Source organism: Acanthaster planci, linkage group LG13, assembly GCF_054643075.1.
Source record: "Acanthaster planci isolate LZ-2023a linkage group LG13, COTS_SCS, whole genome shotgun sequence".
In the NCBI taxonomy this organism is placed as follows: Eukaryota; Metazoa; Echinodermata; class Asteroidea; order Valvatida; family Acanthasteridae; genus Acanthaster; species Acanthaster planci.
The window spans coordinates 13,907,132-13,933,744 of NC_141789.1; the positions used below are offsets into that span (position 1 = coordinate 13,907,132).

The 26,613-nt window shown below is 42.5% G+C and overlaps 3 protein-coding genes across 3 annotated transcripts in view; 2 read left to right on the forward strand and 1 right to left on the reverse strand.

The window, feature by feature from the left end:
• The window catches only part of LOC110973839 (adhesion G protein-coupled receptor A3-like), a 44,119-nt gene extending 36,857 nt beyond the window's left edge, over positions 1-7,262 (forward strand). Inside the window, exon 19 of the mRNA XM_022224984.2 lies at positions 33-7,262. Within this exon, the coding sequence (XP_022080676.2) occupies positions 33-1,608 (1,576 nt within the window). The 3' untranslated portion in view covers positions 1,609-7,262. The remainder of the gene's footprint in view (positions 1-32) is intronic.
• LOC110973780 (dihydropteridine reductase-like) lies at positions 6,415-13,068 on the reverse strand. Its single transcript, XM_022224873.2, has 6 exons — positions 12,958-13,068; positions 11,038-11,227; positions 10,439-10,582; positions 9,399-9,507; positions 8,752-8,835; positions 6,415-8,231 (listed from the first exon to the last, which is right to left on the reverse strand). The coding sequence occupies exons 1-6, from the start codon at positions 13,048-13,050 to the stop codon at positions 8,129-8,131; spliced, it is 723 nt and encodes a 240-aa protein (XP_022080565.2). The 5' UTR covers positions 13,051-13,068; the 3' UTR covers positions 6,415-8,128.
• A 172-nt stretch (positions 13,069-13,240) lies between these two features.
• Positions 13,241-26,079, forward strand: LOC110973776 (E3 ubiquitin-protein ligase KCMF1-like). Its single transcript, XM_022224865.2, has 8 exons — positions 13,241-13,467; positions 16,508-16,675; positions 17,080-17,219; positions 18,915-19,016; positions 19,358-19,523; positions 20,146-20,300; positions 20,751-20,929; positions 22,062-26,079. Exons 1-8 carry the CDS (start codon positions 13,452-13,454, stop codon positions 22,315-22,317), a joined length of 1,182 nt encoding a protein of 393 aa, XP_022080557.1. The 5' UTR covers positions 13,241-13,451; the 3' UTR covers positions 22,318-26,079.
• Positions 26,080-26,613: the final 534 nt, after the last annotated feature.

Sequence of the window (26,613 nt, forward strand, 5' to 3'; positions counted from 1 at the left end):
GACTGTGTTACACTTTGTCTTTATTGTCGCAGCTGCTGGATGGACTTCAGTATCAGCTTGGCCGCTTGCTTTGGAGTGGCTGGTTTCTTTGTGCTGATCACGTTCATCATGTTTGTGGCCGTCGCTGTGCGCCTGGGCTGGAAGCCACCTGAAGAGTCCAAGGCCAGCCAGCCGAGCACAGACCTGGACCCGCACACTAACATTGACAGTGAGTCGGTGGTGACGCATCGGACGGCGTTGTCCACCGTCTCCAGCATCCTGGATGGGGAGTACACCTATGCGAGGCAGCTCAAAGCATCAGTCATCCTCCTGCTTGGTTTCCTGATCACCTGGACCCTGGCGGCGATGGCTGTCACACAGACTCCCTTCCTCGCCATGCTATTCAGCTACCTGTACGGCGCCGCCATCGCCTTGCTGGGTCTGTTCATCTTCATGTACAACTGCATCCTGCGCGGCGACGTCATGTACAACTGGCGGCGGACGTGCGGCTGCACCAAGTCACGGAACGCGTACGCTGTGGCACTGTCTGGCTCGCACCCAGGCTCGCAGGTGGGGTCGCAGGTCATACCGCCAGGGAACGGCCACGTGGTCCAGCGTTGCCAGTCGGCCAGCAGCGTGGACTCCAATGTGACCAATCGCTCGGCCAACACCAATCAGTCCAACCACTCGCTAAAGTCAGGCTCGCGTAAGGCCTCGAAGTGCAACTACGTGCCCTCGCATACCAACACGGGCACAGACGCCTCCATTGACAGCAGCACCCAAGACACTGTGGCCCGGCCGCACATGTACGAGAAAGCCCGGGGGAATGGGTATGCCCACAGGTACCACCACAAAGGTCGGAACCGGCCCAAGGGGTACAAGCACTCACGCTACTCACAGATCACGAGGGACACGTCAGATGCAGGGGCAACACCAGAGGTATGCAGTGTTGTGCAACCTACTTGCTATGCCGATAGCGTTTCTAGTGGCTCGGTGATGGCACGGGTGCCCCCAGTTGTCATGGGGAATGTTACCGGCGAGCACGAGGGGAGCTGTGGACTCCAACCCAGCGCCCTCAGTGGGACCAGCATGCAGAGCGCACCTGCTGGGCCTGTGACCACCCAGCCAATGAGACCCCAGTGGCCCATGGGGAGAGCAGTGGAGCTACCCAACCTTCCCCCTCAGGGTATGCCCGTACTAGCGGCTCACAGTAGCAACAACAGCATCGGCAAGAATGTCCCCTCTGCTGCCGACACCCAACCTCACCCTGCCGTTCCCCACATCACGCCCTTGGACCGCCAGGAGGGGGCGGCGCTCAGGCGTCGCGCCTCGCGCGAGGACTCGCGGCGGTCCTCAGGCAAGAACAAGATTGCCAAAGGTGCAGATGACAAATCCCTCCCCAGGGAGGAGGTGCCCTTGCTGGAAAACCACCCCTCTACGTCGGAGCCACCAACCTACGATGAAGCGACCAGGGCCACCCCAATGGACGATCAGGTTGCGAAGCAACCACTCGAAGCCAAAGATGTCGAAGAGTCGGCGATGGACGGAGCGGCAGTAGAAATGGACTCACTCAGCCAAGCCGATCATAGTGACCAGGACGGCTCAGATAAGCGAGAAACAAGCGTATAGCGCAACAGCATAGGAGCTTTAAACAAATCTTTCATAAATTTTTTTTTTACTGCTTGTAATATGCACTGTATATCTGTGAATAGTCCTTCAGTCCTTCATAGAACAGTCCGTGTTGCATTGCTTCAGTAGCCATGGGAACGCTCATTATTTGAATCAGTACAAAAGACCTTTATTGGAAAAACAGTCTGGCATGGCTAGAGGAACCTAGCCAGCATAACTAAAAAGGTTTCAAACGATGCTGCCCATTGAAATGATTTCTCACATGTTCAGTTGTAATTTTTTTTCTGTGCCTCGGTTAATGTAGACGAAACAGGGTAACCACGTTCATAGCGAAAGTTCAAGACATTCACTCGATAGTTTGTATCACTTGGGATAGAACGTTTTGGAAAGCAATGCATTGTCAGTCATGACTAGTCTTGGGAATTTTCCCACCCTGAATCTGGCCTCGATGGTCATATTACTGCCCCTACTTATAAAGTGGAACAAAGGACTAATTTTTACTTGATTTTGTTTTCTGTTTTTCCTCCCCCTAGTTGTTTTTAGTTGACTTATTTAATGTTCTTCAGGGATACTTCTTTTTGTCAGAAGTGACAGATTGCCAAGAAATTGTTTATTTTCTTTCATTTGTTTATTTTCTTTCATTTGTTTATCTTATTCCACACAAAGCCTTGACTTTTTCAAAGACTTGCATCTGCCATTTCTAGTATTTAAATTATCATTTTCTGTAAGAGTTGAGCTGCAGACTGCTTGACCACTTGTACATAATGCAGTGCTTTTATTGGACATTGTAAATAGCCATTCATATATTTGTCAAAGTTTTAATTGCATCAGATGTTTTCTGTTTATTGTGTGTATTTACACCTCATGACAGTTGACCGCACAAGATATATTTGTGTATGCAAATGTTTTCATCCAAAACAATTGCCAGAGATAATTTTTTTTAAATGATCTGATGGTCCCCTGAAATTTGAAACCAGCAACACAAATTGAAACCAGGGTAACTAGGGATATTCAAAGCTGGTAAAAAGGACTTGACCGGAGGGTTTGGGAAAAGGTCAAGCAAGTAGTTGACCTCAAACTGGGGGCCAGAACAGTCTTTGTAGAGCGATAGTGGGAACTAATATTGATTCTGTCAACTTCAAATGTTTATACATGGACATGTATTGATCAAAAATTCCATTGTGTTGTCATTTCATTGACAGTATTACAGTAATGCTTATTAAACAACATTTGTTCCGTTTTGGTTTCACAACGCTTCTGATGTGGAGAGAGACTAGCATGGCCGTGCTTCAACTCAACACCCTAGAGAGATTTTGTGAGAAATGTCAGCATGCTGTGACTAAGGTTCATCAATGAGGTCAGCAAGTGGCTCTCCGAAAAAAGGGGAAATTAACCCTAACTGCCCTAGGACTGTTGGTGGTATCCTTCCCTAATCACACAAACTCCAACACTTTGAAATCAAACTCCTACCTTACAGTACCCAATCACACAGAGTCCAACAGTACTCCTGTTGCAATAGTACCTAATCCCACAAATTCCAACAGATCTTTACCTATGTCATTTTGTTTGATTGGATACAGCAGGCCCACTGCACAGTACAAAGAGTATGGACAGGCAGTACCTATTCAAACAAACTCACACACCATCATGCTGCATATCCATCCCCGGCTGCTTGGATCATTGCGGTCAGAAACAATGAAGATTGTCCTTGTTATGGTATTTATTACATAATTCATACCTACCATTTCAATGGGAAGCTTTCTATCATTACGTAATCTTTAAAACTACAGTACTCATTTGAAATTCCTGATGGTAAAAAGTGAGAGGGCCTCAGTACCCATTCAGTCAAAATTCAACAGTCAAAATTCCCAGTACCTAATTCCACTAATTCAAACACCTTACTGGTGTTGAAGTTTGACTGGTTAGAGATTGTCAGGGTTAATGAGCCACTTGTGTGTAACTTTTACCCAAACGAAAGCACAGATCATCGCAGCATGAGTTGAATTATACATGTACATCCAATCAATATTAACGACGATTTCAAATGCCTGGATGGAAAAAGTGCACGTAAATTATCCTGGTACCTGCATGAATATATACTTCCTAATTGAGAATGCCGTTGTATGGTGAATCTTTAATGATCCATGTAAAAGTGTGAACCGTTGCCTCGGATAAGCATTCAAAACATTACACAATATGGTCTGTGTGGGCTCATAGGGTGGGGCTTTTGGGTTGGAAGGTGGGGAGTGTTTGTGTCATGCTGTAATGTTATTTGTGTCATTCATGTGTATTGAGTCACAGTTTGTGTATTCAAATTCAATCATCGATCGTGAAAGTAATCAGATCAAGACTTAAATCATGGCACATGTAATCAGTTAAATTTGGGCAACTTTTTGACATTGGTAGACATTTTTATTACTGTATACATGTAAGATTAGGCACTTTTGTATATTTAATTGTATTCATTGTAACAAAACTGTGATGCTCAGTTGATTATAATGTTTGGTGTACTAGTTGTACTGATTTGTATGTAATTTATAGAAAATAGTGATTTTTATGTGTGAAAGAAAGAGAAAAAAAGCAGGCTGTTTTTAATTCAAAGAATGGCACAAAATTTCAAGTGTAATTTGATTGCATCTTCCAAAGGGAAGATTGTGATTGTATATTGTAGTTAAGAGCAGTTTTTCCAGCGCTGTTTTGATGGTATTCATGACTCATGATATTGGACATGTTCTTGTAGAGTTATATTTTGTAGGTCTGAACTGGTACCAAGCAGTTTTTCCAGTGCTGTTTTGATGGTATTCATGACTCATGATATTGGACATGTTCTTGTAGAGTTATATTTTGTAGGTCTGAAATGGTACCAAGCAGTTTTGCCAGTGCTGTTTTGATGGTATTCATGACTCATGATATTGGACATGTACTTGTAGAGTTATATTTGGTAGGTCTGAACTGGTACCAAGCATTTTATCCTGTGCTGTTTTGATGGTATTCATGACTCATGATATTGGACATGTTCTTGTAGAGTTATACATGTATTTGGTAGGTCTGAACCGTTACCAAGTAACACTCAACAAATCATAGAAATTATTTATGATGGAGAATTCAATCTAGTGTTCATTGTTAAAATGTGACACTTCTTTTTAACTTACTCTCTTTAATTGTGAATTTCAGCCTAATTCTGTAAATTCCAAAATCACTCACTGGGCCAGACATGTTCACTACATTACAGTATTTTTGCATTACCTGTTTACCGTTTACATGTAGTTGTTTTATATACATGTAATTCTTTTGGGTTGTTTTCATCATCCATGGAATTATGGTTTATTTGCTTTTCAGGAGTGTTAATGTTTTGCCGGCACATTTTGAACCACTTGCTGCCGGATGGTTTGAAAAATCCGGACTTCTTCAAGATTTTCAGTTTTCAAAATTCTTCAAAAATTCATCATTTCAATTAATGGACGTTTACACCCACATGAATTACTGTCTGGTGGCCACTCTAGTCTGACAGACAAAATCTATTGACGCCCGAGTATTTCAGCCAGGCCTGCAGCCTTGTAAAAAGAGCCCAGATTGTGCAGTGTTATGTAACTTTCTTTTGTTCATGAACCTGGCACAGTGCCTTGCTTACCTCTTTTCAATAGGGGCCAGATTAGCGTGATTAGCGTGCCAGATTAGCAGTGCTGTGTGGCTCGTCACTGCCTTGGTGGAGCACTTTTGTCCCCGGTGGTAATCCGCTCGCACTAAATGCCCCAAACCGTGGTATACTGTTTCAAAACAAGGCTGGATTATCTCCACTATTGAGAGTGAAAAAATGTTGGTAATGCCCAGCAGCCTGGTCTTTTGTTCATTGTACGGTCTTTTGTTACAAGGCCCAGTTCCCTTTGTCCGATTTCAGAGACCCCGGCCACGCGTATAAACACGCGGTGCCGGTTATAGTATAGCACGTGTATTCGTTTGAACTGAACACGAGGCATTCAAATTTGAGTAAAAGCAGAAAATGACAGTTAAATACACAACTTCCAAGAGCTTATCCCACGAGTTCCAAGTTTATTATTGAAGACATCAACTGATATTTAAGTTTAGCATCATTTCAGAGCAATCCACGCTGCCTCTTCTGAAACTCACCTGCCAAACATGGCTCCAGTGGTGTATTGAAATTCACATGAAAAGCCAAAAAAATGACAGCTTCCATAGAAATTAGGCCATTTTTTTCGCAAGAAGCGAGCACACAAATTTATACACACTGCTTGTGTTCAGTATGATTGTTATATTTCTGAAGTCATTGTTATGGACCTGTCGTGGTAAAATCTTGTGTCAATGTTCATTTTTATGTTGGGATTTGTTTCAATGGTACGTTTTCTTTTTTTAAACCAAAATGTCAGCTGCCCTTTTATGAGCAACTCATCCTGTTTGCTGTCGTAAAATTCCCGATGGATCATGCACAAAACAACAAAATTGATTGTCATCTTTGTTAATGGATTCTCATTCGTAGTTACCATGGTAATGTTGGGAGGGGGTTTCAAGTTACCCCTTGTCTGTTGGAGGATTTTTGAACAAGTTGCTGCCACATGCCAAGTTTTATAAATTTGACTCGAGTTAAGCTGTCTATTTGAAACTAACGTGACGGTGGAGAATTAGTTGTTAGATTTACATGCAACATGTGCTTTTGTTGGATGATATATGTGCATGATGAGACATGTACAAGTCACATTCTGTGCTCACAAAAATAATTTGTATGAAGTCCCTTTTTTTGTCAATAAAAAACAAAGGCTGTAAAAATCAAATAATTTTCTTGTCAGACAGTTCTAGGATACGATCACAATAGATCATCAGCATTTATTTGTTCACTGTTTATGATGTCCAAAAACATACCTGGAAAAAAAAAATGTAGATATTGCTTCAATCTGATGTATCTTAAATTTTTTTCATTGCTGTTCAACGACCTCTGCTGCCTGAGACAAAAATAGCAGGAAAGCTTACGTTGAATACAGTTTTGCATTATTCATTCCAGAGTTGGACACAGCCGTCCCAGGGCCAGCTTACAATGCTAACTCGTTCTATGGTGTGCACCCCAGCCTTGGCTTTGAACTTGTAGAAGTAAAGATACATTGGCTGAATTCACCATTGGGGGGGGGAAATTCACAGCTTTTGTCTCCAAGTTATCGTACTTCTCCATCCGACGAAGACATTTTAAGGACAAATCTCGTAAGCCAACAACCAAAAATGTGAAGGTATCACTCAACTATTACAACTATTTAAAGCAAGAAAAGAAAAAAAAAGAAAAAAAAACAAACCCACAATCATTTTAAATGTTTTCAATATCCATGCCTGATATTCAGTAGGCTTTTTATGATATAACTCTTGCATGGATACCACTTCACACCCCTTACCAACAAGGTTTACAGGAAACCCCCCAAAAACAAAGATTTAAACACGAGAAAAGGCAAGACTGAATTAAAAATGAGAGAAGGCAGACTGACGCTGAAAACACCAGGAATCCATTAACTGTGCTTGCGTGCTTGTGCACGGAACGAATGCTGGCCGGATGTAATGGGCATCAGTTAGATTTTACACTGAAAGTTAACCGCCAGCATATATATGCTGGCTGACACGATGGTACCACCCATCACTTGGTACCGTCCACACGATCTCGCTAATAAACAGGAACATCAATTTACGAGCCGGATATGCTGTCCTTAATGATACGGTCAAAGATGAGCCACTGTTCCACTTATTATTAACATTACTGGGCGGGATACATTAACCAAAAGTATTACAATCAACCCTTACGGTAGCAAACATCTGTATATTGACGTGTAATAGCGCCATGGTCATTGATGTGTTAAAGTGACCATTTCTGTGGTTAGGAAAGTCAAGACCAAGTCATGGAGACACAATATTGTCCCCACAGTGTTTTGGGTCCTCAGATTTTTGTTTCAATCTGTCCATGGAACTATTACGCCTGACCACGCAACATAACTCTCTGCGACAAAGCCACACTTCTCAAAAACTGGAGAGGAAAAAAAAAGGAACAATTGAAAACAAGCACCTTACAAATGTGAATACATGTACAATGTACTTATGTTCTTTGTAAGAATCTCGCACAACCTGCCGGTCATAGTAAAACATTCTTTCTGGTCTTTAATAACCATGCGAAACAAACACCACTGCCTTTTACATGCCGCACACAAGAATTTCACGAAACTCTGACAAAAATTATGTCCTGTCTTGTGCAGTTCATGCATAGATTTCTTTACCGTGAAGTGTTTGGAGTGCGCAGAACTGTAAACACCTCACAGGGACACTAAACGTATTCTTCAATATGCCAGAAAAATCATTTGCATGATCAAGCGTCAAGGCTGCTTGCTTGAGTTATTTCAGAATCAACAAATAACAAATACAGAACAATGATGAGTAAAATAATGATACAAAATTCCCATGATGCACCTCGGTTCCCATCTCTCAGCAGGTGTTGCTGCCAGCCCACGTCGGACGAGTCGTAAATCCGGTTCAATTTTTAGACGGTAACCAGTTCCGTCTTGCCTTCTTTGGTGATGAGCTGTACCAGGCTGCCACTGGTGGGTCTCGGCTGGCTCCCCACCGCCCAGTCAAACAGCAGCCTGCGAAAGGCAAGAGAATGGGATCGGTTTGTGTTACCACCACTGGACTGACAATGAAGGAAATTCTCTTCAGTCACCAGTTGGAGAAGGGTTATACCAATCTTCTAAGCTGTATTCACACAACATTTAGAAAACTGAGCAAGGTCTATTGAGAGTGGAGAAAAGTCACTTTACACTCAAGTTTGCACAACTCGGCCAAGCTCAAGGCTTTCATGCAAAATCCTGCGGATCACAAGATTAACTCCTGACAGAGTATCAATAAACACGGTGGTGGTGTTGTCCATCACACAGCTGATGTTTGAAGAATTGAACCAACCACGCATACATTCGGCTGTAGTGTTACGACCTTTCCAACATTTAAGAGCAACCCTGCAGGGAACCATCACCAGAATACAGAAGTTCTCAAAACCGCTTTGACTTCTCCACCAGGCTGAAAGGATTCTCAGCCTATATCAACCTATCAAATCTTCAATTTTTTTCCCCCAAAGGGCAGATAGTTTGCTCCTTCAGTAATACTTACGAGGCGACAAATTCCAGTGGTGTCCAAGCCGAAAAATCAGCACTGGGCATATTCTTGCGATTCATGGGCGTGTCCAAGGTAACACTGCAAATACAGTTTCACAAGAGCACTCTGAATAAGTTGAACCTCAAAAGTGACTTGAGCACGATACAGAAATCAACGAGTGAATCAGGAAGAGTTGTCCAGCATGAGCCAATTCAAATCGAAACAAAATTGCTGAGGCAAACTGTTAATCACTTCAACAAAGAAATTTTACTGTCAACGTTTGCAATGCCCTGTAACTTGCTGATCCATCAGGATTAAGGTTCAAATGTCAACTTTTGGAAGTACCTTTTAAAAAAGTGCTTAGGGCACTTTAAAGGTCAAGTAATGGGTCTCTCAAAAAAGTAAACAACACGGAGTAAAGGAAGTGTTGTCAATAATTGAGGTCACACTCTTGATCTTTTGGCTTCAAATCTTGTTGAAAAAGACACCAACCCTGTAACACTTTCCAGTCCATTCTGCTCTGTACATGAACCCATCTAAAATAGGTTCCTGTGTGACTACAAGGTTACTGACTTCATTACAAACATGGGGGGAAAAAGGGGGGTGGGGTGACAGACAACAAAGACTGGTCCTGATTGTTCTGAGAGTCAACAGGTTCTTACGGGCAAATGGCTAAAGCTGTGGCGTTGGCTGGTATCCCGCTCCCGGGCATTCCAAGACTACGAACAAGGTGGTGTACGGTGGCCTTGGCCATCCCGTACGCAATCATTCCTGGCGATGTGCAAACGAAACAAACTGAGGTCATTGATCCATTTGAGATGACTCGTAAACAATTCAAGTCAGGCAGGGGAGGGGGAGACGGGTCGGCACAGGGGTATTTTCCTTTTAGACTAGGGTTCAAATCCTGCCTTGTCCAACATGTGGATTAGGTTTTCGGTTCCTACTTGATTCTGTGGGTTGTACGCCCCCCCAAAAAAACATCCTTCTAAAGTTTTCCTCCCATCTGTAAAACTATCATGTCTTCTGTCTCATCTCTACAGACTTGCAAATTTACAGAGCCTAAGGCCCTTTTGAAGAGTCCTTGGTTTCATTACAAGAAATTGTAAACAATATTAATTATGCTTTCGGTATTTGGAAAGTGAAAGTTATTAGTTGAAGTCAGGCTTTCACAAGACAGTTTAATATACCCGCATACTTATTGAGCTATAATTGTGTGGGTACCAGCACAACTCCTTTTGGAACCAAGACTTCCGCTGACCACTACAATCACATTTGTCAGTAAACAGTGTTAACCTACCTTTAAATGATTACGTTAGCAGTGTAAAACTAAAAACAAAACACAAGACCTGTTATCAAAACCTTCTGTTGAAGGATTTCCCGGCAGATAAATTACACCACGAAAGAAAACAGGCAGTGAAACAGCTTGAATGCATGCTTCAGATAATCCTACATCCACTTTAGGGGTGTGTACTTTATTTAATGGGCACGGGGGGGAGGGGGGAGAGATCTAGAGGCAAGGTGAGGGGACTGTGCTACTCATTAGATTATCATTCAGAAAAGATGTCATCTATCCTCAGAAAATCAAATTACAAGAAGTTCAGGGGGGGGGGCTATGTGGTAAGGAGTGGTTTAGGGAGGCGGGAGGGGGGAGGCAGGAGAAGGGAGGAGACATTCGCCTCTTCCTGCATGATGGGTGCTTTACCTGGTGTCCCCCCATCTAGGGCGGCCTTAGCCCCAGTCAGCTGCAACAAGCCCCCTTCCTTGAGATATCTGGCGGCCAGTCCAGCCGATATCACAGAGGTCCAGACACTCTGTTTGCACATAAGGTCGGCGTTTTTTACCAGCGCTGTACAGTTAAGAGTCAAAATTGATAAGAAGGGTGTGAGCAAATTGACAGCCAAAACACAAGTCGGAAAAGTGGAAAGGGAGATTTTTCAGTTGAGATTGAAGATGTGCTCAGAAGTTACGGCCAAAAATAGCAAGAGAATCACAGAAGCCACTGGCTTTCTCGTCCACCTGTTGGACAAGTACCAATCTATTCTTTTGCTTCTAACTGAAATTACTTGGCTTCACTCTCAGGAGAAAAATGTCGAAGAAAATTGAACTGAATTCATATCTCGAACTCAGCTGGTGAAACACTAAGAAACTTGCTTTTGCCTCATAACATTGGGAGAGAAGCTACTCTCCTAAAGCACAAAAACAGTTCATGTGATTTTTGTCCTGCACGTTTTTTCTACCCTACAAACAAGGTCCCATTATGAAACCAAACCCAACTATGGTCTATGTACATAGTCTACGTACCTTTGGAGGCAGCATTTCCACCTGCCCACCCACCAGCCACACACAGGATTGCATCCAGTTTCTCCCCGGACAGCGTCTCTTCCACCTTGCCCATGATGGAAACCTCCTGTTCAGTCCAGGACTGGGCGGGGTCAACAACGAGATTCACCTGGGCTTCCTCATTGGGGACAAGGTCCATAGAGCACACCCACTTACAAAGATAAAAATGCCAGGATGGGTGTTATTTTTCTTTAAAAGGGAATAAAATTTATTTTAATAAATAGACAAAAAGAGGACGTAAAATTGAGAAAAAAGGTTACAGTAGTTTAAAACTGAGAACAGAAGTTATACCATCCCCATCTACCCTTCTCTGAAAAAAAAAGCAAATTTCATGGGAAAACAGAAATGTCACACTCACAGGCTCACAGTTAAAATATAAAATAGTTTAGGTCATTTTTAATGGAAATTAACCCTAACCCTCTTCAATCCTCCAAAATCTTTCGTGCGGTTTTGGAAGATTTTGGAGGATTGAGGTAAATGGCAGAAGTGTATGGCTGATTGCGAAAGATGCCATGCATGAAGGTCATGGGACAGACCTTGTGTTATTTTTGCCAAGTCATGCATAAATTCAACCCAATATATCTTTTGAATCAACTGCACTGCTCAAGAATGCCATTTGCAGTGCCTCAATCCAATAACAGGAATTGCCAGAGGATTTTGAAGGATTCAGTAGGCACACTTCCAAGAACCATTTCCAAGAAATTTTGGAGGAATGAGGGAGAATCTGGTTTTTTCACCCCCCAAAATTGGAGGATTTTGGAGGATTGAGGAGGGTTCCTAGCAAAAAGGGCGTAGGCCTATAGTTGATGTAACTTAATGTGACGCAGCCCCTCATGTGACGCAGCCCCTAATGTGACGCAGCCCCTAATGTGGCGCACTCTCAGTTTTCGCCTCCCGTGTCTTACCGAAGCAATATTTTTACCTCAAATTTCACGATCAGTAAAACTTCATTACACTCCTATTATTCTGATTCATAAATCTCAATTTTGTGTATCTGCTAAAACGTTCTGATGAAATTTTATTTTCATCCAATTTTCCGAATTTTTTCTGACATGCAAAATGAGTGCTTTTAGAATGTGCTCACAAATATGAAAATAATTTTCTGACACGCTCGTTGATGGGTAGGTAAGCAGAAGGAATGATGCTTCACAAGAATTTATCAATTTTGAAGAATTTTGAAAACGTTTATGTCGGATTTTCTGAGGTTTTTTCCAACTGCGCCACATTAAAGGAACACTCAGCAGAATTCGAGCCCAATTTCTGGACACCGACAGTTTTGGATTTCGGCCGAAATTTCAGGACACTGGAATTGTTCACAAATGTTCAACAATGTATCACGAGGGTCATAGGCCTGGTACTTTTTTTGTTAGTAGCAGTAGGCCTACTTAACCAGGTGAGTTTTGAGTTTTTCATTGAAAAGGTTTGCCAGCAAGTGCTGTGAGAGGAAGGATAAGTGCAAGTCGAAGCGCACCACGTTAGGGGACTCTGGGCATATGCCATATGGCGTAGAAGGCTAGGGAACCGGGAAGGGTTAAAACGTTTGTCCTCTTTGTCACTCTTCAGAATCCAAATATCCAGCAGTAGGCCTCAGCATGTGTAATAATATTATGGCAATGGGAAGCTCGGCACTGTGCCGGCCTTATTTCTGCTTTCTTTGTTTCCCTAAAATTAGACAAAATACACATAATAATTAATATCAGGTCAGCTCCAACAGAAAGGTTAAAATTAAATAGCGCCCTCACTCCACATCATTTACACATACGAAGTGAGCACCTTGAGGAGAACGCGGGCGCTCGTTTTTAGAGCAGTTTTAGACATAGGGGGCCTACATCGTTCCTGACCAATACTTGTTTCAAATTCGCCTATCTAAGCTCTTCTCACCCATCCTTTTGATTTGAAATAGTTGACGATAACTGTGCCCAGGGCCCCCTTTCCTCCGTAGACAAGTACACGACTCCCACTCGTGGCCGCCATCTTCGTGAAGTCTCGCTCCTGTTTTGTGGCACGGGAAAAGCGTTGAACAAGATGTAAAATTTTGAAAAATAGAGAGAAGGAACATCAACAGTTTTGTTTATTAGAAATACTTAGGACATTTCATGAATAGTCCAAATATTTATTATGTGAGGAATAGCTTGATAAAGTTGATGCTTATCACAGGAAATCCCGCATATAGCGAGAAGTGTGACGTCACATCATCGCCTTGAACTCGCTGCATGAAAATCCGTATCGAGGATGGAATTCCCTTCCGGAAGATAGCGAAAATTGTAAATTTGTCTCTTCAGAAGTGAAGGCTAGGACGCTCATATGGTTGCAGATACTCCTGTGTAGATTGGCAAAGCAATTACGGCTATTTAAGGCAGCACTGGACCTCAACTATGTCCCGACACGAAGGTGGGGTAGGCGTTTACTATTGAGTTAATGAAGATTTTCATTTTTGCACATGTACATGCAGACATGTAAGCCCTATGCATTGAAAACTAAGCATTGCCATGCGTGCCAAGGCCTTAGCCCCACATGTATGCGCTTTTTATGACGTTATGCCTGTTTTCAAATGCAAAATATGGTAACATACTAATAATTCCATTTGAGTACATCATTTATTTTCCCTTGAAGTTTTTTTATCAACCAGATAAACCGTTAGAAAGTGATAAGATGTCCCTAAATTTGCATAAAGGCAAATTTAGCCATAGCACTCAGCATTGACCATGATTTAAGCCTAGGCCACTACTTAAAAAACACTCGGCCTTTGCCAGGGGTTATGCACAGCATGTCAAGTGATATCCATATGTTGGAAATCTTTTCACAGAATATTGTAGTACACGTACATGTACGTTCAACATGCCTGTCATATTCATAGTATTTCGGTTTAGCCTACCTTGTGTCAGTTAACTTTATCACATATTTCACAACGTTCTGATTTTTTGTAAACGTGTGTAAGCATGGTAAGTGTAAATTTGCCTTACAATAGGCTGTGGGATATTTATTTCGGAAAGGGTTCCATATGCAGACAACACTTGATGCCCCTGTGCACAAACCTATGAGACTTGTCTGAAAGAAAAAAATGTTTTCTAAGTAAATGCTTCGGAATTTTCTTAGCAAAATTTCACTTTTTAGACATGTTATCACTTTCTGATGGCTAAAGGAAAATTGTCCGTTAATGAAACTCTTTCCTTTATTTTTTAGTGAAAGAAACATAATAGTAATCTGGTTGAAAATATTTAGGTTTTGCGGTGGAAATGAAGCCTTATATTTGGCCCGGGATGGGCCTGCCTTTGTAATTTGAAGTTTGTGAAGAATTCCATGTACAGACACCACTAATTTTTCCATGTAGTAGTCTGTCAGCCATCAGAAAACAATAATATGTCCAAAAAATCAAATTCAGCAGTGAAAATAGTGAAGCAGTTTTCTTAGAAAAAAAAATTGCCAACCAGTTTCACAAGGTTTGTGCACATGGTGTCAAGTGATGTCCAGGTATGGAACAACTCTTTCGGAAAGATGCTGCGGTACAAATGTAAGCAAAGCATTCAAGAGCCTGGGTTCAGATGGCATATTAAATTTGAAGTTGAATTCAAGGCTCAAATTGACGGGCGTTCGTTTGGTATGTGGCCCTAAAGTAAATGCATTGAAAAATGTAGTAAACTAGACCAGTCTCGTAAAGCAGCATTAGTAACTATCATTCGACTCCTCACCATCATGTCAGTTGTATACTTGCTTCTAGTCCTGTTTCTGTTCAGCATCGCTACAAGCCAGTTCTGATCGTTCAGTGTTCTTGCTTATATCCACTGTGGTATAATGAGACTCTTGTACAGCTGTTGCTTAACTAAGATCACATGGAGGAACATGTAGCTCACTGTTCCTTTGAATTATTTGCCTAGGACAAAATGGCAGCCGTTTACAGTTTTGAGCTTTGTGGAACACCAAACAGCAGTATGGTTCATTCAGTAGCATGCATACATGTTCATGTGTACACGCTCATTGCATTTTTAAGCTTACTACAAAGAAGCCCATTCAGATGGGTAAAATGCTGGTACGCCGTAGGATACCAATTATGCAAAGTTTATAGGACCTATGACCCTTTCTAAAGGTTTGTTGCATTGTCATGGCCTCACAGGAGTGAACACTGTCTCTAGAATTTCTGTAGGATTTTTGTAAAAATCTAAAATAATTTGTCCATGTCTGTTAAATGACGAAAGGCATATTCTGCTTCATTTCTACGTGTACATTTGTACTGTGTCAAGAACTTGCGTAAAAACACTTTAGGTATTATTTTAAGGCTAAGATAGTTTTCTATATTTAAAAATACATGATTGATTTTTTAGTCTTCCGTCATGTTTATTCCATCACCCTTTTTTTTTGTTAACCTTTTTAAAAATTCTAACTGCCCTGGAACTGATGTGATTAATTTTCGGGAGCGGACCAATTTTTCCAGCACTTCGCAAGATTTAGTCCTTTTAGATCAGTTGATATCTTTTGTTTACAACATGAACGGCTCTCTGATGCACATCTAAGCATAGAATAATACCAAACGGATTCCTGAGCCAACATCAAGAGCGACCAAACCCTAATCCGAGGGATATTACATCGCGTGTGAGTCGGGCAAATGGTCTGACCTTGATCTGTCCAAAATGTGAGTAATCATTGAGCAGTGAGGTAACCGATAATACACGGAGCTGGCTGTGCGCCATGGTGTATCATCATACATGTAAGGGAACAGTTTAATTGCCATCCTTTCATGGAATGGAGCGTACGTCATTCTGAGTGAAGCAAAGGACAACACACGTACAGTAAAACCCTTCCTCGAGTTCCTTGGTTTGAGAATGGAATGCTCTATCTAACACCTTCCATAATGGTTTTGAACTATTATGTGTATAATAGCATGCCCGAGTGTTGAGAATTTGGGAAGTGTAGTTACCCATATTGCTTTTCAAAACACAACCTAGGCTGTCTTGGGATGGAGGATGGTACACTACTGGTTGGCAGTAACAGGGAAGCTATGAAATGAGTTGGTTTTAAAGAGAGAAAGCCATCCATAGACCATGTACCGTGTAAGGCTCTGCCTTGTTTTTCTTTTCATCCTTCCCACTTCAGTCCAATTCGCTTCTGTTTGGTTGCCCAGTCTTGTATCCCTGTTCTGTTTCAGTTCAATACTAGGGCCTTGAGGTTGGCTGTATAGTATACCATGAGGCAGTCCAGAGGTGGCTTTTGTGTAGAGAGAGAGCCGTGGCCTCAGGGGATCAAAGTGCATTATGGTAGGCTTAAACGGATTGCGTGTGCCATACCAAAGTGGTATGTAACTCCAACCTGTCTCGCTGCATCATGTACTTCATGTTGACTGACTGGCATATAGGTTGTGTGTGTACAGGAAGAACTTTTGGAACCACGGTTACTATTTAACAATGTTTGATATTTTTTGTCTTATTTTCTTCGACAGCTGTCAGCTGTGATTCCTGCTTAAAGGGTAACTTCAGGGGGCGCCGATACAAGTGTCTTATTTGCTATGACTACGACCTGTGTGCAGTGTGCTATGAGAACGGGGCCACTACCACTCGCCACACGGCGGAGCATCCCATGCAGTGCATTTTAACACGGTCAGATTTCGGTGAGTGGAAAAGCCTGCAGGTGGCCAGAGAACCGTAGTCCTAACTGGGGTGTTTGGAAGAAGATCAGCTGCTTGTACATACTGCTTGGAAAGACAGTCACAGTCTGCTTCTTGAATGTACAAAGTCGACTCTCAGTAATACAGTCTCGGATAGGATGGGACTCTGGTTAAGACAAGCATATTTTACCAGTCCAGACCAAAGTATGCGCATTCCTATTTTGATACGAGTTTGGGTGATTTGAGATATCAATTAAGACAGGTGCTCTTTCCGATCTGGTTGAGTGAAAATGGACTGTTATCTGAACTTATCTCTCTGTTAAGCACGACACGAGCATTCTAAAAACAACTTGTCAATCAACGAACCTCAAAAATCCATGTCCGTTTGCCTCACTCTTCATCAACAGATTTATATTATGGAGGGGAAGCAGTCACATTAGAACAGCCGCAATCCTTCACTTGCCCATATTGCGGCAAGATGGGCTTTACCGAGTCCACGCTACAGGAGCACGTCACGTCGGAGCACGCCGACTCCTCACTGGAAGTGGTAAGTGGAAGCACATGCCCCAGTGTCATACAGCAGCTTTGCAGAGAAGCTTGCTGAGCGAATTCTTGCACTTAGCAGAAGTCAGGAGGGTTCCGGTCACAAACAGTGTACAGTTGACTCTCGTTAATACGAGGGCCTTGGGACTTACTAAATTAGCTCGTATTATCAGGACCTCGTCTTACGTGAAAGCTGCCGTCCTGCTTGACGTATGTATCACCAATCGACCGTACACAAAGTGTACACGTGTACAAGTTTGTAGAACTTTTTGTTTAAAGGCACATAGTATCGTTTTGTTACATGAATTTGATTTTAAAAAGTTTGTTTATGAAAGTGAAATACAGTTTAATGAGTAACGACGAAGAATAATTACAAAATGTAAGAACGGAGGAAGCGGAATTCCCATCAGTCATGTCGATTCGGAGCGACACGTCCCGGGTCCCGTACGCCTTGATGAGATCCACATGCACGCATGTGACATAAGTACATTAACATTTTAGTTGGTAACCAACACCAGAGCTGCACTTGTAGCACATAAAAGTGTGAGGAAACCAGCTATTGGTAGTGTGGACAGCAGAGGGCGAATATCGGATTTTACTTTGGAAAGGTGTATGGATTTGGTGAAAATTATTTGCGAGGTATACGCTGTTTTCTTTAAAACTCGTAGTTGTTATTTTCTTAAACATTTTTAGACCGAAAACCACGGTTTTAATCATGATTTTCTGAAATTGAGAATTTATAGAAATGTCAAAATCGGAAGGGGTGAAATTTTCATGTTATGGTGGGGAGCCGGTAACAATTTTTAGACGGAGGGTGGGCAGTTTTTGGGCCGGGTGTTCGGTTACTGAACACAATTTTTATTAGTTTCCTGGCGGGACTTTGGTCTTGGGGAATTGTTGGGAGGCGGGGGGAATCAAACAAAAGATTTCTGTCCTAAATACCGCAGCACTTTTGGCTGCACTCGCTTGTGTTCAGGCGGTACCAGAGCCGCCACACCGAATTTCTACATTGGGTACTGGAACCACAAACGCCCATTGTTTGTCTCTCTTGCAGCACCGGACACAAACGGCTCGATTCGGTGGGAAAACCGCAGCGCTGTTCTACTGTACACGCATAAATTACGGAAGCGCCTTCCAAAATTGAATGGACTGGCTGATTGACAAGTTGCCTTCAAAAAAACCTGTGCTGAATAGACAGACAGCACTAGATTTGCACTCGGCCAGCGCACAAAAAAATGCTCGTCTTAACCGAAATCTTGTAACATCCGAGCTCGCATTACACATTTTTTCCCTCATAGGAATGTGCACAATTCAGTCGGGACTTGCAAATATGCTCATCTAAACCGGAGTCTCGTCTTACCCGACCTCGTATTACCGGGAGTCAACTGTAAATGCCATTTGTTTTTGGCTGGTTTCCCATTTCATCCACTGTATAATGAGTGACTGGGAACCAGCCTGTAATAAGCAACACCTGCCATCCCGGGTACGACTTTCCAGTGCAACCTGATGAAAAGTATGCTAACAACAGTTAACGCTGCCTAGGTTCTGGGCTGCATGCTGCCCGCTGTCGTATATGCTCAGGGCGAGATGCCTGGTAGGACAAAGCCATTGTGAGATTCTTGAAGACATTTGCTGACTAACAATGTGCGAATTTTCTGAGCAACATTTATAAGTCAGTCATTTTCTCCTCTCTGTCAAGGTATGCCCTGTTTGTGCAGCATCCATAGGCGGGGATCCTAACCATGTAACTGATGATTTTGCCGCTCATCTAACATTGGAACACAGGTCACCTAGAGATTTGATATCCTTTCTGTAGCTTATTACCAGTCTTAATTCCAGTTGGTAACAATTAGAAATGTAAGTATGACAATAAGATTTGCTGAACTGGCAACGTTTTAACATTTTTGTCAATTACTGTCTCGCATATGAACACATGAAAAATTTTTATATATTCCACTTATTTGTTTTCCAGCAGACTAAAGAAAGGTTTGAGGTTAAGTGGCCTAATTTTGAAGTGCTTTTCATGTCCGTGTTATCATGACATTTATGTTGAAAACAAAAGAGAAAGTGATTTCCACTTTTTACAGTATTTTATGCCTAACGCCATTCTTTGGGATGCATTCCTTGACTACAAATTCCCACGATGAGACGGGCAACGTCAGACACCTTCGTAGAATGTTCCACCCGGGCCGCGGCATCGGCCAGCGGACGAGGCGGCCCAACATGCACTTCAGCGGAAGCAGCGGGCTGTCATCGGGACAGAGCTCCAGCTCACCAAGTAGTAGAGAGACCATGGACCCAATCGCTGGTAAGTGAGACCAGGCGCTAGACTGTTCATAGTCAAGGGGAGATACAGTACCCTGGGTGCTAAACTGAAGTCTGCAGAGTCTGGTTAGAACTCCCGCAAAATTGCAACTCACGAAACATCGCAAAGAAAGTCTAAATTTGTAATGAAATCTTTCCAAATTGAGTCTTAAGGCCATTTTTTTAAAAGTAATTTTGTCTTTAGTTTGCATTAGTAAGAGCAAACGGAGCCCTTTGTTTTGATGTTTCACTTGGTCTAGCATCCTGAGGAAATCGACTCCATTGAAATTGAAAAAAATTGAGGGTTCCTGCCAATGCTTGATGCTGTAAAAACATGGGACATACAGTGTATAAAGAGACAACAAGAATGAATGTTGTATGCGTTTAAATGATGACATCAGGTGTGCACAGTTTGGGCTTAAGTTAGGCTGAACTCAGTTTGTGTACTTGTTCGTTTGTAGGTAGCGTTATCATGAATGTTCTGTAGACTGTCCACCGTTGTGTCCACGTTTTGTTTGAAGTTCCCTTTCCTGCTTCGCGTGCCAAGTTTCAAAGAGTTAAACACATGCCAAGTTCAAAGCCACTCGTGGTAACAAGTCAGTCTGAATGGTTATTTTTCCCTGTAGAATTACTATCGCAGCTGTCCGGAACACGGCGTGTAGGCGGCCACTCATCCACAGCGTCCCAGCTGCAGCAGCTACAGATCATGCAGCTGCAGCTAGAGAGGCAACAGCAACAACAGCAGCAGCAGCAGAGCCAGCAAGGCACAGCAAGGCAGCAGGTAGGCTCAGGCGCAGTGTTGATGATCACCCAGCTGATCCAAATCGTCAAGTTTTTACTGGGTTTGTGCCGCCGCAAACGAGATTATTCCTACATGGCCAATAAAATTTTTTCTTCCCTATTTAAATGCTAATTAACCTTCCGTTAAAAACCGGTTCACTGGTGTTGTGAAGCACATGATCTTTCACCACGTTACCTTGTTACATTTAGCATAACATTTTATTCAAAACACAGTTTTAAGCTCGGTACACTTAGTCTCTCAAGGGGTTACATTGTAAATAAAATCTTCAATCTCCAAAATAAAATGTCGTATTTACAAACTGGTCAGCAGCAACGGAGTCACGATTTGACCTGAGAAATATCTCTGAAAAAAAAAAGATTAAGTCAATGATTTTGCATTGTAAGTCAAAATTTAGTTTGCTCCGATTCTGCATTTTTCCCTGTTGTCTAGGTCGAAAGGTTAGCAGTACCACGACGACAAGCGACAGCTGCGGCAGCAGCATCTGCAGCAGCCGCTGCCTCCAGTAACAGTAACCCCGGGCACGGCGCCTCACTATCTTCACTAGTGGGAGCAGAAAGTGCAACCGCGGCCTCCGCGTCGCAAAAAGACTCGCAATTTCTATTATCAAGGTGAGGGGAAACCTTGGGTGACTATTGTAGAGATGCCATAACTGTAATTTCCTGGATTTATCAAAAAGTGTAACTTACTGGAGTCAGGTGACCATTGTTTAATTCATACTCTGTTTTTTTTTTTTCATGGCAGTGTTCCTTCTCAAATCCTTTTTCATTATCAGCCCAGGTTCAACAGAATTCGTGAAAAAAAATTTGCTCCTTGTACATTTGCTTGCAGTTTAATGCTGAGACGGATAAACACCGGCATTCTTGCTTCTCCTACTAGAAACTCACTCTTTGCAGTAACTTCATGTAACAGCAGTGGTTGTGATGAATGTCTAGGAAATTAACTGTTTCCTTGTGAAATCAATAGTCATCAATCGCCCTTCCGTCTTGGAAATCTCAAGCCTTTAGCAGTTGCCTGCTGAAATGCAGCGCTAACATTGGCCGTGCACTTTTTGGCCTGTCACATAGAATTTATGTCTGTGTGGGTTGGGGATATCCCGTTTCTACTCGAGCACGTGGACCTGTTTTTTGGTTTGTTTGTTTTACTATTTTTTTATTGGAGTAATTCCCTTGCGGTTTGAAACTCTCCCACTTGAAGAATCGAGATTTTCCTCCTCTACTGAATCGAAGCGTAGGAACAACGGAACCACCTTTCAAGGAAAAAGTGGGTCGTGCGTGTTGAAAGCCAGTCCCACGTGCCACATGTTGGTTTTTCTTGACTCGGATCAGTTTTTGTGCTTTTCTTCACGTACAGGATGTCATTGCAGTCTGGTTTCTTGTCTCACAAAGTAGGGAGGAGATCTGTCACGTCCTGTTGTGTGTTAGGATTTTTGTTTCGTTGAGTTGGATTTGATTGCATTGAGTTAGTGCGAGTTGGGCAGGGTTGGGTTGGCCAAGTCAACTGTGGGTAGTTTGTTCTCCCCTTTGCCGTGTGGGTTTTCCTCCCTCCACACAAAATCAACACTGGAGATCTCGGGCTATGCCGCGTGGGCAGATGTGGGTTGTATGGCTGCTGCCTCAGGCACCACTATGTTGCAGTTTAGCGCGTCCCTGGTTCACGGTGCACACGAACGCGCTGCGTAAGGAATTTGCACTTGATAAGTGACTACGTTTTCTCCATCACCCTGCCACTTCCCATTCCCAGAATACAAGAGCCAGTGCTGTCGGAGACGGAGCAGCAACTGCTAGAGGTCGAGAACGCCGACCGGAGCTTCTTCCTCCAGGACCTCATCCTCTCTACCCTGAACGAGGAGTACTTCTGGGAGGGAGAGTCGGAGCCTGAAGACGACGGCGAGCCTGTTGTACAGGGCGCCATGGGGGGTACCAACGAATTTGAACCGCCCGAAACGTTACTGCAGCTAGAGTCTTTGAATTTAAGGGAGCGGGAGGGGCCGGCATAGCAGAAACTCAGAAAAAAAAAACACAAGGGAGAGGGATGCAAAAGTCACAGATTACACTCATTCTAGCATAGCTTGTGTATACCAACAAATTTATCGGTGTAAATTATATATATATATTAAAAACACACACACGTGAAAAAAAACTGCTTATCTAGTTCCAGAATTTACCCAAAGTTGAACTGTTGCTCTCTGCATATGTTGTGCAGACGTATTTCTTAAATTTAGTGTTGCACAAATTACCTTTTTTTGAATAATGTGTCCGTGTCGATAAAAATCCTGCAAAAGGAGACAGTCTGGCCTTGCACAATGTGCAATCTTTCTTTCTTTTTTCCCTTCTTTTTTTAATTCTAAATTTAAAATAGACATGTAACTGGTCCATAGTGTGTCACTTGTTCGGCCTGGAATTTGACGGCGACAAAAAAAATATCCCCCAAACCGTAGTTTTCTTCCCAAGGCAAACTTGGCCGGCCTTTCTTAAATTTAGATTGTCACTTAACGATGAGCGAATTAGTTCCTGCTGAATGTATAAGGGTGTCGTGTTGCTGAGTGTGGTCAGTCCCATTTTCTGGATGCAGATGTTGACAATGTGGGGGTGGGGACAGGAGAAGGGGAGACGCTGACACTCAAACTGTCAGATGAACTCTTAAAATTTGCCGTTTCTGCGGGAAAAAAAAAACTCCTGCAAGACATGTATCAGGAAGCTAAGGTAACACTGTACATGTATTTGAGTCCTGAAGCACGTATTTGATGACTGATGCTTACAGATGTCAGCCTGTCAGTCTCAATGCAGTTGTAGTAATGCAGTTTGATGCTTTTTTTCCTGAAAATTCTGGCAGTGATAAGAATGGGACCTGCCTCGAAGACCAGAAGAAATGGTGGAGTACTTATTTGTACTCTGACTGGGACTCACAGCAATGAAGTCAGTCGGTCAGTAATCAGGCCATTGCCCAAACTACTTAGCTGTGGTTTGAAGGGTACGGGATGTGTATGTAGTCAGATGCCACAGCTGCTGTCCAGGAATTCAGACAGGGGCTAAGTCTGGAGACTAGGCGCTGATTTCAGTGAGCCATCAAGCAAAAGCGAGTATCACACAGAATTTATTATTGAAACTGTTTCTTCCACTCAGTTTTACTTTCATTTGCTCAACAGCTTTGTACAAAGTTGGACCTCGTGTGAACAAGCAACCCCATCTCCTGAACTTTCTGAAATCGTATTGTGTGCTAGGTGCATTGCCTGTAGACTGATCCATTAAGCCCCGCCCCATGATTTTCTGACCAATCACAGCCGTGATGCGTGTCTAATTTGCATGCAGAAAGGTGTGATGAGCATGTGTGCATGACCTGGCAGCTTGAACCTGCAAAGTGGTATCGGAAAGTACATGTACATGCAGTGTGTGTTCATAGTCCACAAAAAGTGGGCGGGGCTTACTGGGTTGCTTGATCACTGGTAGCTCACAGCTATGCGTACTTGTAGAATGTGTTACCCTATCATGCGCTTGTGGATATATGAACAAATCCGGCCCTGCATTAGCGATTTTTAGGACAGTGCTGCGGCCAGTTTCTGACTTGATGATATTGAGTGCATGGTTGCACCAGTCTACCACCGACTGGGCCACTCACTAGCGACTTCCCTATCGGCCTTGAGCAGAAGCAACCCTCCTCCCTCCCTCCATTTGTTGAAAAAAAAAAGCCATGTTGTTGGGAAGTGTTCATTTTGTTGATAGTAACGCAATTGTGCACTGGTTGCATTTCATAGTCGTTTGTGAACCAGGAATGTGCAGTTGCCACCAAAGGAGCCTCCGTTGCTGGAAAATTGCGCCCTCTCTTGGTCCCGCTTGGGGCCCATTGAATGAAGCTGGGCGTGTGGGCCACCAAGGGTGGCCAGCGTGAAGTGCAAATCTTAAAAAAAAAAAAGCTCTGCTGCCGTGAATCGTGCACAGTGTCTTTAAGGTCATGTAGCAAATCTGGGAATTGTGTCGTTGGTAACCAATTTGCTGTAAACTATAGAGGAAAAAACAGATTTGTTACACTGAAGATGAAAAAGTTGCTCTCCCAAACAACTGTAGTTCTCTAAGAAAAATGTGAGGGAAACCATTCTTTTCAGTGCATTCTCTTTGATGAATTTGAGGATAAATGTAGGCGGAAGTCCAACCAAGAGAGTATCAGTGATGTAAACATCTTTGAAATAACTGGCCTGGATATTGTTTCACGTGAATCTTTCTTTAGCAACAGGGTTTTTATGCCTCGCTCCAGGCACTATCACTCTCTAGATTCCGCTGTTTCTTCATTTTGTGACCTAAAGAGCCATTTAAGAATATCAACATTTTGTGGTTCCGCATTACTCTGAGGTTAAAACACCCAAAATGTTTCTAACATATATAGTGCCTAAGCCTCGTCCAATTGTCAGTTTGTTGTTTGGACAACAGTAATGTATTTACCAAACACGGTACTTGTCTAAATAACGTTGTGGTGATGTCAAACATTTTTACAAGGCAAAAAAAAAAAATCACTGTCAGAGTTGTCGTCATCCTTTTTTTTTCATCGTAATTGTGGAAAGTGTTTAGCTTCATCGCTTTCAGGAAGGACTTGTAAGTAGGAATATGGAAAAAAACAACACTGCTTTGCTCGGGACAAATTGAGAATGTTACATTTTTCTCTGTATTAAGAGAATGAATGAGTTAAAAAATGAAATCCAGTACTGTTTCTGCATTTACTGCACGTCATTACATTTGCCAACACCTCTAGCCTGTCGCTTATTCCGTTAGAGTCCAAATACCTTCGTCTGGAAATGGAGAGTGTGGCTAACATCTTACCAGTGTTTGTATGCATGTCGAATTTGAGATTATGAAGTCACATGCTTTTCATCACTGTATTTGATTCTCCGATCATAATGTGGTGATAGTGGGTTCAGGCTGAGCGTCCATGACCCTCAGGCAAGGGCTGTTAATGAGTATGGTTGATATCAGTTTGAATGCTTATAGTGCATACTTGGAAAGGGCATTGTTAGGATCCTGCTATTTTACCCAAGGAACCCCCATATATTCGCCAATGTCAGCAGCCAAAAAAGGGCTCCCAAAGGAATTAAAGGAATGTTTTAAGTCTCAGGATCTGACGTGCAAGGTTAATTTCACCAAGAATGTTTCTTTTTTCTTTTCTTTTTATTCCAACTTCACTCAATTTCTGCTTGCCGTATCTGTGAATTCTTGTCAAAGTGAGAAGTCGAATTTGTTCTAACCTACACCAAATGTTGAAACCTCTAACAATTTTTCTTGAACCCGAGTCTGTTGAGCCATGCCACAAGTGCACCCTACATTGGTGTTCTATCTAAAACTAGCTTTCATGTTTCAGACCAGCTGATATGTACAACCTCAGTCACAAATAATGCTTTTGATGATCAAATCGGCCTTGTTTTGCTCCCCCTTCTGAGGTTATGCACATACCTAAAAGTGTTGGTGGTTTTTTATGTCATATTCTGGGAAGAAAAGGTTAACTGATGAAATTTTAGGTATCTTTCATGTAGAAAATGTTTTTCTACAACTTTGTTTTTTCAAATTTGCCTTATCGACCAGGAAAAGGTTGGTCACTATTTAATTAGTGAACAAAAGTCGCCACTTCTCACACAAGTTTGAACTGTGGTTCAGTTACTAGGGTAAATGTATTTTGAGACAATCTTGAAATTTGTCAGCAATTTTGTTTTTTTAAGGCTCGTATGTAAGATGTTGAAAAATATACAAATAAGCTGTTAACAGCTGCTTCCACAGCACACCTGCTACAAGCTTTTCATTTTAGTGTATGAATTTTTTTTTTTAACATGCCCTTTTTATGATTCTCTCTTCATGATTTTTTTTATAACCCTCAATGGTCTGCTGCAATCCCACCATAGAGCTATGTAGTAAACCTAGAGCGCTGACTCGTACAAAGTGATGCCTGCTGGGCGCGTCTATGTTTGTGCACAAACCTATGGAAAACTCAAAATTTTGTATGGCTTCTGTGCGGCCATTTGCATAGCTGCATCTGTGTTCTTAAATGATACGCCAACAAAGCTGATACGCAAATAACCTGAATGCACCATCAGTAAATGAGCATTTCATTTTGTTCTGCGCTAAACAACACAAACACGTGCGCCTGTGTTCTGCACGTGAGTTTTGTCGTGACGGTTTTAAATCGGATTTTATCGGTACCTGATGCGCACGACGGTCGCTGCTCCAGGGTGGTCAACTCACTCGACACCGAGTTGACTTTTTAAGACTTTTTAAGACAGCCATTGAAAGACATGCATACGAAATCGCACAACCTT

Coding starts and splice junctions, on each gene's coding strand:
- LOC110973780 (XM_022224873.2), bottom strand. CDS start 13,050: ATGGCGGCCACGAGTGGGAGTCGTGTACTTGTCTACGGAGGAAAGGGG. Junction 10,583..11,037: donor TGGAAATGCTGCCTCCAAAG/GTACGTAGACTA, acceptor TTAACTGTACAG/CGCTGGTAAAAAACGCCGAC. Junction 9,508..10,438: donor CCTAGATGGGGGGACACCAG/GTAAAGCACCCA, acceptor GCACATCGCCAG/GAATGATTGCGTACGGGATG.
- LOC110973776 (XM_022224865.2), top strand. Junction 19,524..20,145: donor GACCATGGACCCAATCGCTG/GTAAGTGAGACC, acceptor TTTTCCCTGTAG/AATTACTATCGCAGCTGTCC. Junction 20,930..22,061: donor TCGCAATTTCTATTATCAAG/GTGAGGGGAAAC, acceptor TCCCATTCCCAG/AATACAAGAGCCAGTGCTGT.